The following is a 15,949-nucleotide window of genomic DNA, read 5'->3' on the forward strand; positions in this document are numbered from 1 at the left end:
CTTGTGGAGATGAGGTGTCTGGTTACCTTGGGGGAAGCAGAAACCCAGAGAGGCTCCGTGCACAAGTCAGGTGGCACGTTCAGATTTCTTTCCCAGCAGGCTGACTTGTGGATGGTGTGGACTTGGGAATCCCAAAGCCCTTCCTGTAATCCTGGTAAGAAGTGGGGATTTGAGCTGGGACACTGGGAAGTGGGTTATTTTCCTAGACATGGAAGCCTTGATGTGATCTGAGTCTCCCACAATGCAACACACGAAGTTTGGAAATGAAAGGGTGGGAACGGGTTCTCCAGCAAGTGAACCAAAAGAAAGACGGCCCGGGAACAGTTTTATCAGAGGAAATGGAATTGAAAGCAAACCGAGGAAAGGACAAAGGTTGAGACTATGTACATGAAGACAGCAGTCCATCAGGAAGCCATGAGCTTGTGGGAGTCTCATCAAACGGCTTCAGAATGTCGACAAGCAGTCACCTCTCGAGTGCAGTGAACGGGAGTTGTCTGCTGCTTAGATAGATGGGGGGGGGGTCGGGGGGACACCCGAGGCTACAGCATTACAGGCTGAAAAAGACCAACACGTGTGAGTGCCCTGGGGCAGAGCTGGTGTGGGACAAAGTTCCCGGCTCAGGTCTAGGCAAGATGCCCGTGTGCTGTTCACAAGCAGATGGAGATGCGGGCTCGGAAGGGAGGCTGAGGCTGGACAGCAGGATCTGAGCGTCGTCGGCGTGCACATGTGCTGTGACACCGTCCCGCCGTGACGCGTTTGTGGGGTTGTGTAGCCACGTCCAGGGCACAGCAATGCAAGATCTCACCCGGCCCAGGTGGGCGTTGCGGGGTGGGCACGTCGTGGTTCCTGCTCATTCTGTGCATCCCAGTTGCACTCAGCTCTTGTGAGCACGGTCTCCCTGGGGTCTGGGGTTCCCTGCAGGGCACCGCCGAGCACTGTGCCTGGGTAGTCTGTCCCCCATCACCCCAGAGTCAGCCGTTCTTCGGTCATCAACCCAAGAAGAGCCCTGAGCGTGCAGCTGTTTTAGATGCTGAGATGGGCGGAGGGACAAGACTTCACAGGGGATGTGGAGCTTCAGCGAAGGGCTGGAAAGAGGAGAGCGGCTTCGTTTGGAGGAGACAGCCCAGGAAGTATCCGTGGAGCACGAGTGTCTCCAGTTCCAGGTCACGGGAGGGGAGGGGGCGTCTCCGAGGGAATTCTGCATTCAGAGCTCCCTGGGTGGAGGGCCTGCCAGTTCGCAACCAGAAGTTTGAACAGGAAGCTAAAGACAGCAACTGGGTAAGGCCCACAGCAGAGTTAAAGGGCTCCTTGGGAACCCCTGTTGGTGTTTACCATAAGGAAAATCATGATGCAGCCTGGTTTACCAAAGACTGGTGTAAGCAAATGTGCTGTTTTCAGGTGCTCGTGACAATTCTGTGCCGGTAGGCGCTGCAGGTGGAGCTGTGTCGGCCCACACCTGCAGGGGAAGTGATCCAGCCGTATTTGAAAATCCTGAGAGTGAGGCAACAGCACCCAGCTAGTTTCATCAGCTCAGTGGAAGGCGCTAGAACCAGTGCCCTGGGTCCTGCTTGTAACGCGCCTCCCGTCTCTGTGGCCTGACTCCCTGGGATGGCTTGGAGATGCATGTGCGTGCGTGTGTGCGTGCACACGTGTGCACTGGGGTGAAGCATATTGTCAAACCCTGCGTTTGAATTGAGAACTTATTTCTCCCCTTTCAGTTATCACAACTAGGGCAGACGTCAGGTTTCAACCTTCATCACTGAGCGGGGGCACCGGCAGCTACCTGGTGCCCTCCTTCCTGGTGGGAAAGCAGATGAAATGCTCAGTGAAAGTTGGGGTGAGCCTACTGCGTGGGGCTCACAGCCCGGGGCCACGGGAAGGCAGGAGGTGGGATGGAGATGAGCTAGGGCTTCTTTCTCTGGGAGGCCATCCTTGTTTGCTTCTCCAGCTACTGGGAGATAGTTGTGGAGGCCTGTGACTACAAGTCAGTGGGAACCAAAGCCCGAGCATGGGGAGGGCACCAGGGAGGCAGCCGGCGGGAGTGGGGGTGGGGCAGGTGGTTGGCCTGTTCGCCCTCTCGCAGTGGCCACAGAGAGACAGGCGTCTCTGTCCCTCTGGGACTGTGGGGTGAGTTGAGCCTGGCCCTTGGCGTGAGACTCCTTGCCTCGGGAACTGTTCCTAAGCTCTGTGGCCCCCAGAGTGTCTCAGGCCGTTCTGGCCTTGGGAGAGACCTGAGCCTTGAGTCGAGCAGGTACAACCCACATTGACCTGTTCTGTGAAATCCCCTTGTCTCAGGAGACCAGCGCCACAGCACCCAAGCAGGAGGCAGCTCCAGTGCAGCCTGGGATGGTGGTCCCTGAAAGCCATGCTGCTGAGTGGCCTGGCCCCATGCCCGAAGGAAAAAACCTCAAAGCTGACAAAGGAGAGGTAGCAGCTTTATTGTTTCTGCAAACTGAGGTCCCTGCCCGTGTGCATGGAAACTGCTCCCAGAGACAAGCAGCAGGGCTGAAGGGCTTCCAGCGGTCATTGCCAGGGCTCGCTGAACCCAGCGAGGACCCTCTGGGCTCTCTTGTGCTTCCCCGCAGGGGCTCTGACCAAGGTGGCCTGAGGCTTCCTTCTGTGCTGCATGCAAGAGGGTGCAGCTGTGGAGGTAAAAATAGCTCCCTGCAGCCAGGCCACGGCAGGCGGGGGCAGGGCAGCAGTGCAGGCCCTCTCAGCCAGCCGGAGCCTGTCCTCCCTCCCCACCTGCGTGTGTGTGCACCGGGCAGTGTCCAGGGCGTCTCCACCAGGCCGCCTTTACCTGTATGGTGGTGGGAGAAATGGGGGAGCTGCTGTCCCCCGCCTGGCTTCCCTCCACTCTCCTGGTGCTGAGCTGCCTCGGCTCATGATGTGGCCTTCACTGTGTCCAGTCTGATGTGGAGTCGGAGCCCCACCCACAGAGGACTGGCCAGAGTCCTACCTCCTTCCCAGAACAGAGAGAGGAGGCAGCCTTAGGCTGGGGGCGCGGTGGGTGCTGTTAAGGAAGGGGCGCCTCGGGGCTGCCAGGGGACTCCCTGTGCTGTTGCTTGAGCCTTGTCTACATCACAGGCCAGGGGAGCCTAAGGATGCATTGTTCACTCACCTGCCAAAGAGGCACTAGTTCTATTCTGAACAGCACCTTGTGTTCCAGTGAGCCGGCTTGCCCCCTGAAGGCATGTCCTGGGGCCACCTGCTGCCAGCTCCCCAGCCTGGTCTGGGCGAGGTGACCAAGCATCACAGGAGAGCCACTGACCACAAGGCCTGCTGCTGTCCACCATCTGCTGAGCACCCACTGTCTCTTGGCAGTGCCCTTAGTGACGTTCACATATTGTGACATCATGCAGGAGGGAGGAGGGGGTGAAATAATGGCCTCTCTCTGTCTCTCTCTCCTCTCTGTCTAGTGGAGTAGGGAAGAGAGGTGACCACAGCGGTTTGCTGAGAGGGCGGTAGGCTGTCCCAGCTGTCATTAACCTGTAGCAGAGCACAGATGTGCAGGCTGACTGTGTGTGCGATGAGACTGCCTGGACGCTCCTCGGTGCACTGTTTTCTGTCAAGGCCTGGTAGCGTTTGGGGGGTCTGGAGGGTATCTGTGCTGTGTTGGGAGGGACCTTAGACAACAGGTAGCCAGCAAGCGTGGCTGTGCCCCAGTAATCACAGGCCTCAGGCTGGCCTTGTGGGGCACCGCTGGGAGGGGCCCTCCAGGAGCCAGGCCTGAAGCTTGAGACCTTGTTGTCCCCGTGCAACGCAGCCCTGGAAGGGGCTGTCAGTGGCGTGCCCTCCGCTGGTGGAATTCTCCACTGCCGGGGAGGGGCTCGCCGCGCAGTGCCGAGGCCTCTGTGCCCCTGGCACCTGACCTGGCTCTGGAGCCGACGCAGGTGCATCGGCCAGCCCAGGAACAGCACTTCCATCATTCTGAAAAATTCAGACTTTAACAGTGCTTCCTTCCTCCTGCCTCGTGTGCTGGCAGTGCTGTGGGGCGTGCAGAGCAGGAGCTGGAGGCTGTGGTGAGGGGAGAGGCCAGTGGGTTACACCACGGCACTTGTTCCGAGGAGGAGCCCCTAGGCGGGGCCCTGAGCCGAAGGGTGTTCCAGAAAGAGGAAACAGCAGGGACTTGGAGGGGCAGGAAAGTACAGAAGATTTGAGACTCTCACGCAGCCCCGTGTCCTGCAGCCGGATGAGCTGGGGACAGTGGCAGAGAGCGACATCAGAGGCAGGGGGCTGCATACTGGTGTCCGGTGGGCAGGGAGGAGCCAGGGACCCTGTTTCAGGAGCTGAGATGCATGAGAGAGAACCTTCCTTGACGATACCAATGTAGAGAAAGCTCCTGAGTCTACCATTGATGTCTCTGGATGGTTTCTCATCAGTGGCTTTCACTTACGGTAATTTCTGGAAATGGTTGTCCAGCATCTGCCTTCCTTAAGTAAGACAGGAGGTGGCCTGGGTGTGGGGCGACGGCTCCCCCCGGGCCCATTTTTCATGAGTCACCGCCGTGCACCTCCGGTCCACACAGGGACCTGAGAACCGAGCGGTGACTTTCGGTGGCAGGTAGGAGCCCGGGTGGCTCCCACCCCCGCTGCCTTCGCATGACCCACCCCGCGCTGGCTTAAGGAAACTGGATGTGCTGACTATGCCCACTTTAGCTTTTCGTTGAAGTCCTTTGAACAAAAATAAACACTCGAGCCCTCATCTGTTGATCTGACGAGTCAAACGCACATCGGTTTTTGACTAACCTGAAAGAAGGCAGCAGGTGTTGGAGGTTTCTCATTTGCATCGTGTCTCACAGAATCCAACCCCAGGCTCAATCTTGTCTCTCCACTCCTACCTGCCCGCCCCTCCCCACCCCGCAAGGACCACAGAGTTCTTGGAAGTCATTATTTGTAGTTAGCGTTTCCTAAATTTAGCTCGTGCAGGAAGAATCAGTGGCATGCGTGTACTTCGGTTTAGACCCTGGAGTGAAACGTGGGTATGCGGCACAACCAGAGGACCGTAGCTGACTGCTCTGAGGGTTTTCATATGGCAGTTTCTTCGAGATTCTTGCAATCAAAAGGGAGGTGGCCGAGGATTCCACCCACTCGTCATCGATTTCTCTTTCTTCGTGTGGACCTCCAGTTGGTAGTCCGTCTGTACACACGTGTTTGTAGGTGTGATCTTCCTAAGGATGTTACTTCAAGTTCTCTTTTCCTTTAACCTTGAGTACGTTATCCAGATGTTATGGGGAGGAGAAATACTAACCAATCAAAATGCATATGCCAGGCACTGGCTTGAGCTTCTACCCACCGGACGAGGCGGGAGTCCTCGTGTGCTTCCTTGGAACATAGGCTTTTGCAGAGACAAGGCCGTCCAACCCAGGGTGCATCCCACAGCAATTTCAAGTCAGCATCACCATCTCCTGGGTCTGGCCTTCTGGAATCCAGAGTCCGTTCTCTCAGTGTCTGCGTACCGTTAGGTCTCTACAGAGTGCAGGAATAGCCAGTCACAGGGAGGAAGGAGAGTGAGGCCTGCCAGTGACAGGAGTGGTGAGTTGGTCCTCAGTGGGCAGAGTCTCAGGTTGGGGCCACGAGGAGGTCCTGGAGATGGACGGTGCAGTGGTCACTCAATAGTGGGTGTCCTTAATGCCACTGGACAGTGTACTTAAACCCTGATAACATGAGGGGGCAATGGTGTTGTGTTAAGCCGTTGCTTGCAACGCTGGCATCCCATGCTGGGACACCAGTTCAAACTCCTGGCTGCTGTTTCCAGTCCAGCCTCCTTCTGATGCACCCGGGAAGGCAAATGAATGTTGGCCCAAGTGCTTGAGCCTCCGCCACCCACATGGGAGACCAGGATAGAGTTCCGGGCTCCTGGTTTCAGCCTGGCCCAGCTCAGCTCTGGCCATTGTGGCCTTTTGGAGAATGAACTAGGGTATGAAATCTCTCTCTCTCTCTCTCTCTCTCTCTCTCTGTGTGTGTGTGTGTGTATATATATCACTCTACCTAAAATTGGCTAAGGTGGTAAATCTTATGTGTATTCCCCCACAATAAACAAAGTGCAGCAAGTGATGTCTGCTGGAGAGGGTTTTTCTGGGTGTGTGGTGGTTTGTTAACTGTGTGTGAGCCGTGGTCTTGCTTCTCATTGTGGGGAGGGGCGGTCCCGATTTAAATTTTGCTTTTAACTTCATTTCTGTTTGTGGAACTGGGTTTTCGAGAATGAAATGGCACTAGCTCTGGGTAGGGTCACTGTCTTGTCCCACTGCCCCCTTCACAGGGTGAATGATCCATGTGAATAGAGTGATCCAGGTCAGCAGGCCGCCGTGATGCCTCCGGGAGGGGGCCGTGGTCACGGAGAAGACCCCGTCTCTGTCGGAGGACCCTGCCTGGGCTCAGTCCTGCTGTCACAGGTGCTGGATGGGCTAAGAGGAGAAACCAAGGCTTCCAGTCCCCATGTTCCCATTGCACCGAGTTCCCACCCCTCCCGCTAATGCAGGGGTACCGTCCTGTCCGTAACGGGTCTCTGTTAGCTGTCCTGGGAGACGCCAGACCACGCTCCATGCTCGCAGGGCTGGATCTTCCCTGTGCAGAGCCGAACACCAACTTGGTTCTACAGAAGGAGACTTTTACTGATGCTGTTTCAGAAAGAGAAGAACAGTGAGCTCTAGAAATCATACTTGAAACAAGCGAGAGTTTGATCTCATTCCTACTCTTGAAATCAGAATCTCGGCTGCTGCTCAGCTCCTGGCCTGTGTATCGTTTTAACTGTAATCTTGAGTTTCAAGCCCTAAGAAAGGCCAAAACCTTTTTTACTCTTGGTGGTTACTATACCTGTTGAAACAGAAAACTGAGAAAATATGAGAACTTGTTGAGAAGATGGACTCAGCTTCAGCTTTGGGTCCAACAAGGGCCTCTGGGATGCTGTCTTCTCGGCCCAGAGATGCCTCCTGTTTCTTTCGAAACTTAAAACACAGAAGCTTCACCGGAAAGCCCTTGTGTGCAGATGGCTCCTAGCTCTTCTGCTTCTCCTCTGTGTCTTCCTGATGCTCACACCGCATCGTTGCATGCCCATCGCTGGGACGCTTGGTACCAGGAACACTCAGTGTCTATGTGGTCACCTCCACATAGGTGGGGACTTTTGTGAATTCTTCCCCTCTTCCCCATGCTGGTGCCCACCTCTCGGTGTTGGTGCAGGTCTGCGGGTGTCAGGCCACTCGGAGTGCCATATGCTCAGAAGGAGTTGGCTGTTCTGCCACGCTCACGGTGGTCCCATTCCTTAACCGAGCCAGTTTCAGTGTAATACCGGACAAGCCCTGGCAATCGGAAAGCCACAATTGACATTCGGTAGCCCCGGCAAAGTGGAATGTTCATTGGCTTTCTACCAATCCACTTTGCTGAACCATCATGGAAAGTGTGAGTGATTTAAGTGAGAATTACATTTCAAGGGAGAAGATAACCAATTTTATTAATTTTGTCTTTTTTTAATATTACAGGGAATAAATACCCTAAACCAACTGCCATGCTGCTGGGAAACCTTGCCACCATGTTTGTTACTTATGAGTGTCTCAGATTTCTCTAGAATTTTTATAGGAGGGATAAAAGGTTTTTGGATTAAAAATTAGAGGGCCTGGGTGTGGTTCGTTAGTGGTGACAGTAATGCTAATATGAGATGCTGGATGGGGAAATGGAATGGCAGAACTCTGAATTCCTACCTCACAATTTTTGTTTTGTACATATAAAGCTGCTCTGAAATAAAATGTGAAAGATGCGTACGCTCTTTTTGAGACCTTTGAGTTTGCTCTACTTTCCTTAACCTCACAAAGCACAGCCCACCCCGCCTCTCTCTCTCTCTCTCTCTCTCTCTCTCTCTCTCTCTCCTTCGTCTGAGTCCTGTAAGCTGGGGCGTGAGTACCACACAGCAGTGGCCCACTTGCAGGACTCAGTTCAGTGGTGCTAGGCTAGATGTGCGCTGGCACTGGGGCCCCCGGGCCGCTCTCTGGATTAATAAGTAACTGTCACAACTCCTGCACATGGGCAGGCAGCTGAAGCCTCCTCCAGGTCGCTCCGGTTCTCTCGCCCGTGGCCTCCGAGAGACCCCTTGTGCGCTCTGATAATGACTAAGTCAAAATAAATAGATGCTCTTGGCGGCAAGCGGCGGAGCGCTTCTGACAGTTGTCTCTCCCTCCTTGACTGAGCCGGCGGCAGAGCGCGGTCAGGTGTTCTCAGCCACGTTCCATGCGAGCGGGCAGGGGCAGGAGATGTGGCCACAGCAGGTGCGGACAGCGCGCCTGTGTATGGCACAGGCTGAAGCCCAGCTCGCCTGTTCCTGGGGTTCCGGGATGACGGGATTGGTGCTCCATCCGGTCCTTCTGCGCTTGCCTATTCTCGTAACAGGATCCCTGTGTGTCCTGATCGCCACCTCGCCCTCATCAGCCAGCACACTTGCTGTAGGTGCTGGCTACAGCTGGCTTCACCCCAGGGAGCTGCTTCTGTTGTTCTGTCTTTGAGACAGTGTGCTCTTGTCTTAGGCTGTCTGTTTTCTCTGTCCTGCCTTAACATCAGGGGGTCCCCAAACTTGTGGTCAGGAGCCTCTTTGTTCCTCTTCTGAAGTTTCATAGATGGGAAGCTGTAGCTGCCGCCAGTGAGGGTGCGGGGCCCGGTGTGGACAAAAGTGAGCCCCTTGTCCTCTGCGGCTGTGGGGCAGGAGTGCCCTCCACCACGTCCCTGCGGTTCCAGGGTCTCTGCCCACCTGACAAGGTGCACTTGCGTTCTGTCCTTTCCTGCATGGGTCACTGCCAGGGGCCGCGTGACATCATCCCAGGATGGTCTGAAGGAAGCACAGGGCTTTCCAGTTGCACTGCCGTGGGTATTTATGGCAAATGCGCTTAGGATAGCAAAAAGCTATGGCACCAGCCCTCTCTCCAGCCCCTGCCTGTTCTTCTTTCCTCCCAAGACAAGGACCAGGCTGGGTTTAGGTGCTGGAATCAACACTGTGACAGGCAGTGTCTCCATCCTGTCTTGGAGAGAAGATCCGCTCCCGTGGCCTGCATGGGGTGAAGACGGGGAGACCGGAGATGGCAGTGGAAGGGACGTGGAAAGCTGGGCCCCCCAGGCCCTCTGGAGGTGTTGGTCTGGAGGGAGGCTGGGGCAAGCGTGTGAGAGCCAGGGATTGCACAAGCCACGGTGCCCAGTCCACCGCCGACTCTTGCCGAAGAGTCAGAGAGAAAAGTTGATGAGTCATCCCACTGGCGCTGCAGGAAACCAGCCTCATCCACGCCGGCGGAGGGAGGCGCGAGATGACTTTCGTGTTGCTACAGCCGCGCTTTCCGTTTCCTTGCCCTCTGCATCACGGCTGTAAGGCCTCCCTGGCTTCGGGGTCACCTCAGAGTTCTGGAGAGCTGCCGGGTCTTCAGCCGAGCTGAGCACAGCGCCGAGGAGGCTGGTGGGCGTGGTGGAGCGGAAGTCAGGAGAGGGAGAGCCTGCTGCTTCCCTGCGTCCTGTGCCAGCTCATCTTTTTTGTTAAGATCGATTCATTGATTGATTTCAAAGGCAGAGTTACAGAGGGGGAAAGGCATCGTCCGTGTCTCCGCTGGTTGAATCCCCAAGTGGGCTGGACTAGGCCAAAACCAGGAGCCAGGAACTCCATCCATCCGGGTTTCCCACATGGGTGGCAGGGGCCCATCTTCCACTGCTTTCCCAGGCACATTAGCAGGGAGCTGATTTGGAAGTGGAGCATCTGGGACTCAAACTGGTGCCCAAATGGTGTGCTGGTGTGGCCGACAGCACCTTAACCCATGGCACCACAATGCCAGCCCCATGCCAGCTGATCTTTAAACCTGCACATGTGAAGTGTGTTTGGTCGTGAATGAGTGTTCCCATATGGGTAAATGGCCATGAACTAACTCAACGCTGTCAAGACCCCAAGGAGACTTTATTGGAATATGTACTAGTAGATTGCATGATTTATTTTTCCTGTCTAAAGATTTTTTCTTTGAAAAGCAGAGTGACGAGAAAGGAGGAGGAGGAGAAGGAGAAGGAGGGGAGAGAGAGAAGAGAGAGGGAGATTTCTCCCATCTGTGGATATGCTCCCCAAATGACCACACCAGCCCGGTCTGGGCCCGGCTAAACACGAACTACACTGGGTCTCTCACTGGGGTGGTAGACTGAAGCACTTAGGCCATCCTCTGTACCTCCCAGATGTGCAGGCAAGAAGCTGGAAGTAGCAGCCAGGACTTGAACTGGCACCCTGATACAGGTGCCAGTGTCGCAAGTGGATGCTTGACCTACTGGGCCACAGCACTGACCCATACGTTGTTGTTTTTTTTTTTTTTTCCTTCAAAACCATGGTGAATGTTTTGATCTTTTTTGAAGATGGACAGAACACATAGGAAATATAAAGGTGAAATGTTGTACTGACCTCTTGCCAGGGTGGGAGGTCAACAGGAAGGGAGGGGCTTGTTAAGAGACAACCGGGAGTTTATGGTTCCCCCAGAAGAGCTGGAGACACAGGCTGTAAGCTGAAGTCCCAGGCGTGATCCCCAGGGCTCGAGACACAGTGGCCTGATGGCTCTGCACCCCCTGCCCTGCCCCTCTCCCACGTGCTACTCCCGAATGCATCTCATGGAGTGTCGGATTGGCGGAATCAGCTCTTTGGTCTTCACCTGTATAGCAAGGGAGATTGGGAAGTGCAGCCTAAGCAGTTTCTGTGTTGGAAAAGTGGGATTCACACTATAGGGAGCCACAGAAGGTGCAGAGGCCATGGAAGGATTTGGGCAGCCACAAATTGATGTGCTCCTTCCCAGACAATAGTAGCACATATGTGCAACACAGAAATCCCTAATGATGGCCGCGAACGTTTCGTGAAGAATTGTGAACATTTCTAGTGACTCTAGCAGATAAGTCATTTCGTAACTTGAGGCTCTGAGGGACTTGGCTGCCTACCTCATGATTCCGCACAGCCTCCATTTCTTCTCTTGCTTGGCCACATTTCTACTCCAGTGAGTTTCTCCCTTTGTTATCCATGGCATGGTCGCAAAATGCTGTGAAATTCGGTAATTAAAAGAGGAAGGGTTTAAAATAGTTCACCTAATTTTTCATAAAGCCGTGTTCTCCTGCAAAGGTTATTTTTTTATATGGCTGACTTTGTGGAGTAGCAAGTAAAGCCACCGCCTGTGATGCCAGCATCCCATATGGGTGCCAGTTCATGTCCCAGCTGCACTGCTTCTGATCCAGCTCCCTGCTAATGAACCTAGGAGAGCAGCGGAAGATAATCCAAGTGCCTAGGTCCCTGCTGCCCACGTGGGAGAACTGGAAGAAGCTCCTGGCTCCTGGTTTAGCCTGGCCCATCACTGGCCTTTGGGGCCATCTGGGGAGTGAACCAGTGGATGGAATATACCTCTCTCTGTCTCTCCCTCTCTCTTTGTAACTCTTTCAAATAAATAAATAAATAATTTTTTAAAAAGAAGGTTATTTTTTATTTGGCATTGAAGACCTTTTAAGCTATGCTTTCTGAATGAGAAACAGCCAGGTTTGGGATAAAACTCACACTTAATATGATTTTTGTTGCATGAATTTATGCAAACTATTTTTTTTTTTTTTTTGCTTTTTTATAGAGGACTATATGAAGTCAGCTTTTTCAAATCGGGTAATTCTTTTTCAAGAAATGTGTTAGTATGATTCACACACTTATACTGTTCTAAAAAATGGGCAAAATAGAACCAGTCCTTTCTGGGTGCACGGCTCCCATCAGTGCGTGGTGACGCCGTGGCTGTGGAGATGGTAAAGAGAAGTGTTCCGTCAGCGTGCTGACGTTCTTACTCACGGAGCTTCCTTTCGGACCGCTGGGATCGTAGGTGAAATCCATGTCACAAGGGTGATGAGTGAGCAGGCATCTGAGATGATTGCTGTGGAACTTGCTGACCCTGGGAAGGACGCACCTATGTCACTTTGGGACAATTCTGTCTAAAGCTACGAGCTGTTTGCAAAGTGAATATTTGTGTGGTCACGGAAAGTAACCAGGAGCCTTAATTAGAGTTTTTCCTCCTCAGTTCCTTGGCAACAAAAGATGAGTGCAAACTTCTCCTTTTTATTTCTTAGTTTTTGGTCTGAGCAAACAGTTCCTTTAGATACGTTCTCCACCGAGGGGTCCCCTTTCTATGTTCACTTATGCACTTCGTTTTATCATTCTACAGGGAGTGAAATACCTGTGCATTCCAGCAGCGGACTCACCATCTCAGAACCTGTAAGTGTGTACCTGGAGGTATGACACGTGCACACAGGAGTGTATGTGACGGGGAGGACGGTGCTGGTGTCGGGGCACAGCCGGATAAGGGGCTTCCTGTGGTGCTGGCACCCGCCTTGGCGTGCAGATCTGAGTACCGTTGGTCTGCCAAGGTGCCTTGGGAAAGCAGAGGAAGATGGCGCAAGTGCTTGGGCCTCTGCACCCACATGAGAGACCTGGATGGAGTCCCTGGCTACTAGCGTCAGCCTGGCCCAGCCCTGGCCAATGGAGAGAGACCCAATGGATGGAAAATGTCCGTCTCTCTCTCTTTCTCTGTCTCATAGATAGATAGATAGATAGATAGATAGATAGATATTCTTTAAAGACTTTTTTTTTAATTTGAGAGGCAAAATTGCAGACAGAGAGAGGGATAGTCAGAGACAGAGAGATCTTCCATCCTCTGGTTCACTCTCCAAATGGCCACAACAGCCGGAGCTGGGCCGATCTGAAGCCAGGAGCCACAAGCTTCTTCCAGGTCTTCCATGTGAGTGGCAGGGACCCAAGCACTTAGGACATCTTCCACTGCTTTCCCAGGCCATAGCAGAGAGCTGGGTAGGAGCAAGAGCAGCCAGGACACGAACTGGCTCCCACGTGGGACACTGGCGCTGCAGGTGGAGGCTTCACCTACTGCACCACAGCGCTGGCTCCAGATACATGGGACACTGGCGCTGCAGGTGGAGGCTTCACCTACTGCACCACAGCGCTGGCTCCAGATACATGGGACACTGGCGCTGCAGGTGGAGGCTTCACCGGCTACACCACAGCGCTGGCTCCAGATACATGGGACACTGGCGCTGCAGGTGGAGGCTTCACCTACTGCACCACAGCGCTGGCTCCAGATACACAGGTAGATATTTTTTAGAAAATAAGGAGAGGACGGTGAAGTTGTCTGAGCCCCGGGGAGCCCTGGTGTCCCGGTACAGCTGCAGGCCCTGGGAGAGGATGTGAGCCTGCCGAGGCTGGCGCTGACCACAGCAGGGCGGAGCTGCGGCTGGAGGTGCCTTGTCGTTTGCCGGTCCTTCCGTTGCGCAACACAGCCAGTGGGATGCCCACAAGAAGGGTCTGGTCTTTAAAAGAGCTACCTGCAATGAAAACTTCAGCCTGGCTCATTCTCCTTTCCCTACAAACGCTCAAAGAAGCTGCTGGATTTTGTCCAGAGCACAGCTGTCCCAGAGAAGTCGAGTGTGAGCTGTACATGGAGCCACATGAGTCATCGCAAGCTTTCTAGGAGCCACACTGCAAAAAAGCAAAAATGAGCAACATCCATTCTAGTAGCATACTTTACTTAACCCAGTATGTCCAAAATATTACTACTTCAATATGTACTCAATCTTTTTAATCTTTATTTATATAAAGGGAACAAATTTCATGTATTTCATAGATACAGTTTTAATAGAATAATGACACCCTCCCTCACTGCCTCTCTCCCTCCCTCCCCCTCCTCCTTTTCTTATTTTTCTCTTAATTTTTTCAGTGACATATTTTCATTTTACTTTATAATCACAAGCTTAATCTTCCACTAAATAAAGGATCCAACAAGTAGCAAGTAGAAAAACCACTATTCCTCAGGAGTATAGACAAGGGCTGTAAACAATAATCTCATCTCAAAATGTCAGTTTCTCTCCTATATATAACATTGTTTGTACTCTGTGTATTAGTTACAATAGATCAGAAAAATACATGACATTTGTCTTCTGGGGACTGGCTTATTTCACTAAGCATAATGGTCTCCAATTGCATCTGTTTTGTTGTGAAAGACAGATTTCACTCCTTTTTATGGCTGAGCGCTGATCCGTCATGCGTGTATACCACAATTTCTTTATCCAGTCATCAGTTGATGGACATCTGGGTTCCTTCCAAATACTTAAAAAAAAATGAATGAGATATTTTACGTCTCTTTTTTCATACTCAAGCATCAGAAATCTGTTCCACTTTTTTACACTGATAACACATTTCAGTTCAAACCAGTTGCATTTCAAGAGCTTGACAGCTACGTGCTCTGGTGGCTGCCTCATGGTATGGTGAACTATTTTTTTTTTTTAAGGTTTATTTATTTTATTCAAAAGCCAAAGTTAGAGAGAGGGAGAGACAGAGACAGAGAGATCTTGCACCCACTGGTTCACTCCCCAAATGTCCGCCATAGCCCAGGGCTGGGCCAGGCTGAAGACAGGAGTCAGGAGCTTCTTCCAGGTCTCCCACATGGGTGCAGGGGCCCAAGCACTTGGGCCATCCTCTGCCTTTCTCTGAAGACCACAGCAATCTTCTGCCCATGTTTTGGTGGCTATTTTTAGAATGGTTGCCTTGCTCTTATCTCAAACCGAGATCCTGCCATGTTGTTGAACTTGGCAGTGCCTGATTGGCTACTGGATTCTTTAGAGGAGTCACACAGTAACCCAGCAGGGCCTCTGTTGTCAGGGAAGATGGCTGCTTGTCCTGGACATGTCCGCAGAGCTCGGCTTCGCTGGGAAGCTGCGTGCTGTTTTTGATGTCCGTCACAATGCCCTAATGGATGCACTGGAGTGGGCCTTCGCATAGACAAGTGAGAAGCAGACCTTGAAGTCAGGAAATCTCAAATTGACAAGTGCCTTGCATCAGGCTAGTCACGGTCACTCAATCTCACTTCACATGAATCATCTGAGAAAGGTCGGCTTCAGGATTTCTGGAGGCTTTCCCAGGTGCATCGGCAGGGAGCTGGATGGGAAGAGGAGCAGCCGGGACTCCAGCCAGCAGCCAGGACTCCTCCAGCTGGAGCTGCAGGCAGTGACTTAACCCGCTGCTCCACAGCACCAGTGCTGGGACGGAGAACTTGTGAAGCCTGCCTGAGTAGATTAAATCACTCCTGGGGGGCAGGAGAGTCTTGCCCTCTCTAGTCTCACAGCTGATGGCGTGTTAACCCCGTGCCTATCAGGGGGATCACAAATGATCGCCTGTCCAGATCACAGCAGCCGTGTGGAGATGGGTGGGATTAGGCTGTGGCAGGACGAGGGCGGACCCTGGCGACCAGTGGCTGCTCCAGCTGTAACACTGACCTCTGGCCATCCAAAAGTGACTTGAAAAGCTCACAGCTTGGAGGAGACTAGTTTTCCTGAGTCACGGGTTGGATTCGTGTCCGCCAAAAGGCTGGGGCAGCAGCAAAGGGCTTCACCACTCGGTGCGCTCAGCCCAGCCCAAGTCGCTGTTCATCGAGGGTCCTCCCACCGTTACAGGTTACCACGTTCCACGGAGGGAGGTACGGCCGGTGGTCGTGGTGGGAAATATGGGAGTTTTCAGGCTTGTCAGGATTCCTACTTCATGGCTCTTAAGAGTGAATGCATACAGATGCTACCTATGAGTAGTACTGACCACCCACTCTCTATATTCAGTGTCCCCAGTATCTGACTACGGTAAAAGTTGTGGAATGTTGGAATGTCAGCCAACCTTGAGTCTTCACTGATGGAGACCAAAGAAATCCCAACGTATGCAGTATTTTTGTGAGCTCCATCTGTCTGAAGGATAAATAGGGCTGGAGGCAGGTGGATTGATATGGGGAAAGTTGAGGTGGCAGGGCAGGAATGGACAGAGTCGAGTCAGAGTGAGAAAGGACACGGTAGGTGTGAAGTTGGGACCAGTGCATTCTACAGAGGGGCCGTGTTTCCACACTGATCTCCCACAGACAGGAGAATCTTGAAGGCTGAGGGTGAAAGAG

General features: G+C 53.0%; 1 protein-coding gene across 6 annotated transcripts in view; it reads left to right on the forward strand.

Annotated features, from left to right (window-relative positions):
• DUSP22 (dual specificity phosphatase 22) overlaps positions 1 to 15,949 on the forward strand; it is a 57,551-nt gene that overhangs the window by 27,015 nt on the left and 14,587 nt on the right. For 5 of the 6 annotated variants that reach the window (XM_062183782.1, XM_062183755.1, XM_062183766.1 and 2 more), the window contains one exon: positions 12,176 to 12,225. The exons of the other annotated variant lie outside the window; for it this stretch is intronic. In XM_062183782.1, coding sequence (XP_062039766.1) covers positions 12,176 to 12,225 — 50 coding nt within the window. The remainder of the gene's footprint in view (positions 1 to 12,175; positions 12,226 to 15,949) is intronic. 6 annotated transcript variants of the gene reach the window in all.

This window comes from Lepus europaeus, chromosome 3 (genome assembly GCF_033115175.1).
Source record: "Lepus europaeus isolate LE1 chromosome 3, mLepTim1.pri, whole genome shotgun sequence".
NCBI lineage: Eukaryota > Metazoa > Chordata > Mammalia > Lagomorpha > Leporidae > Lepus > Lepus europaeus.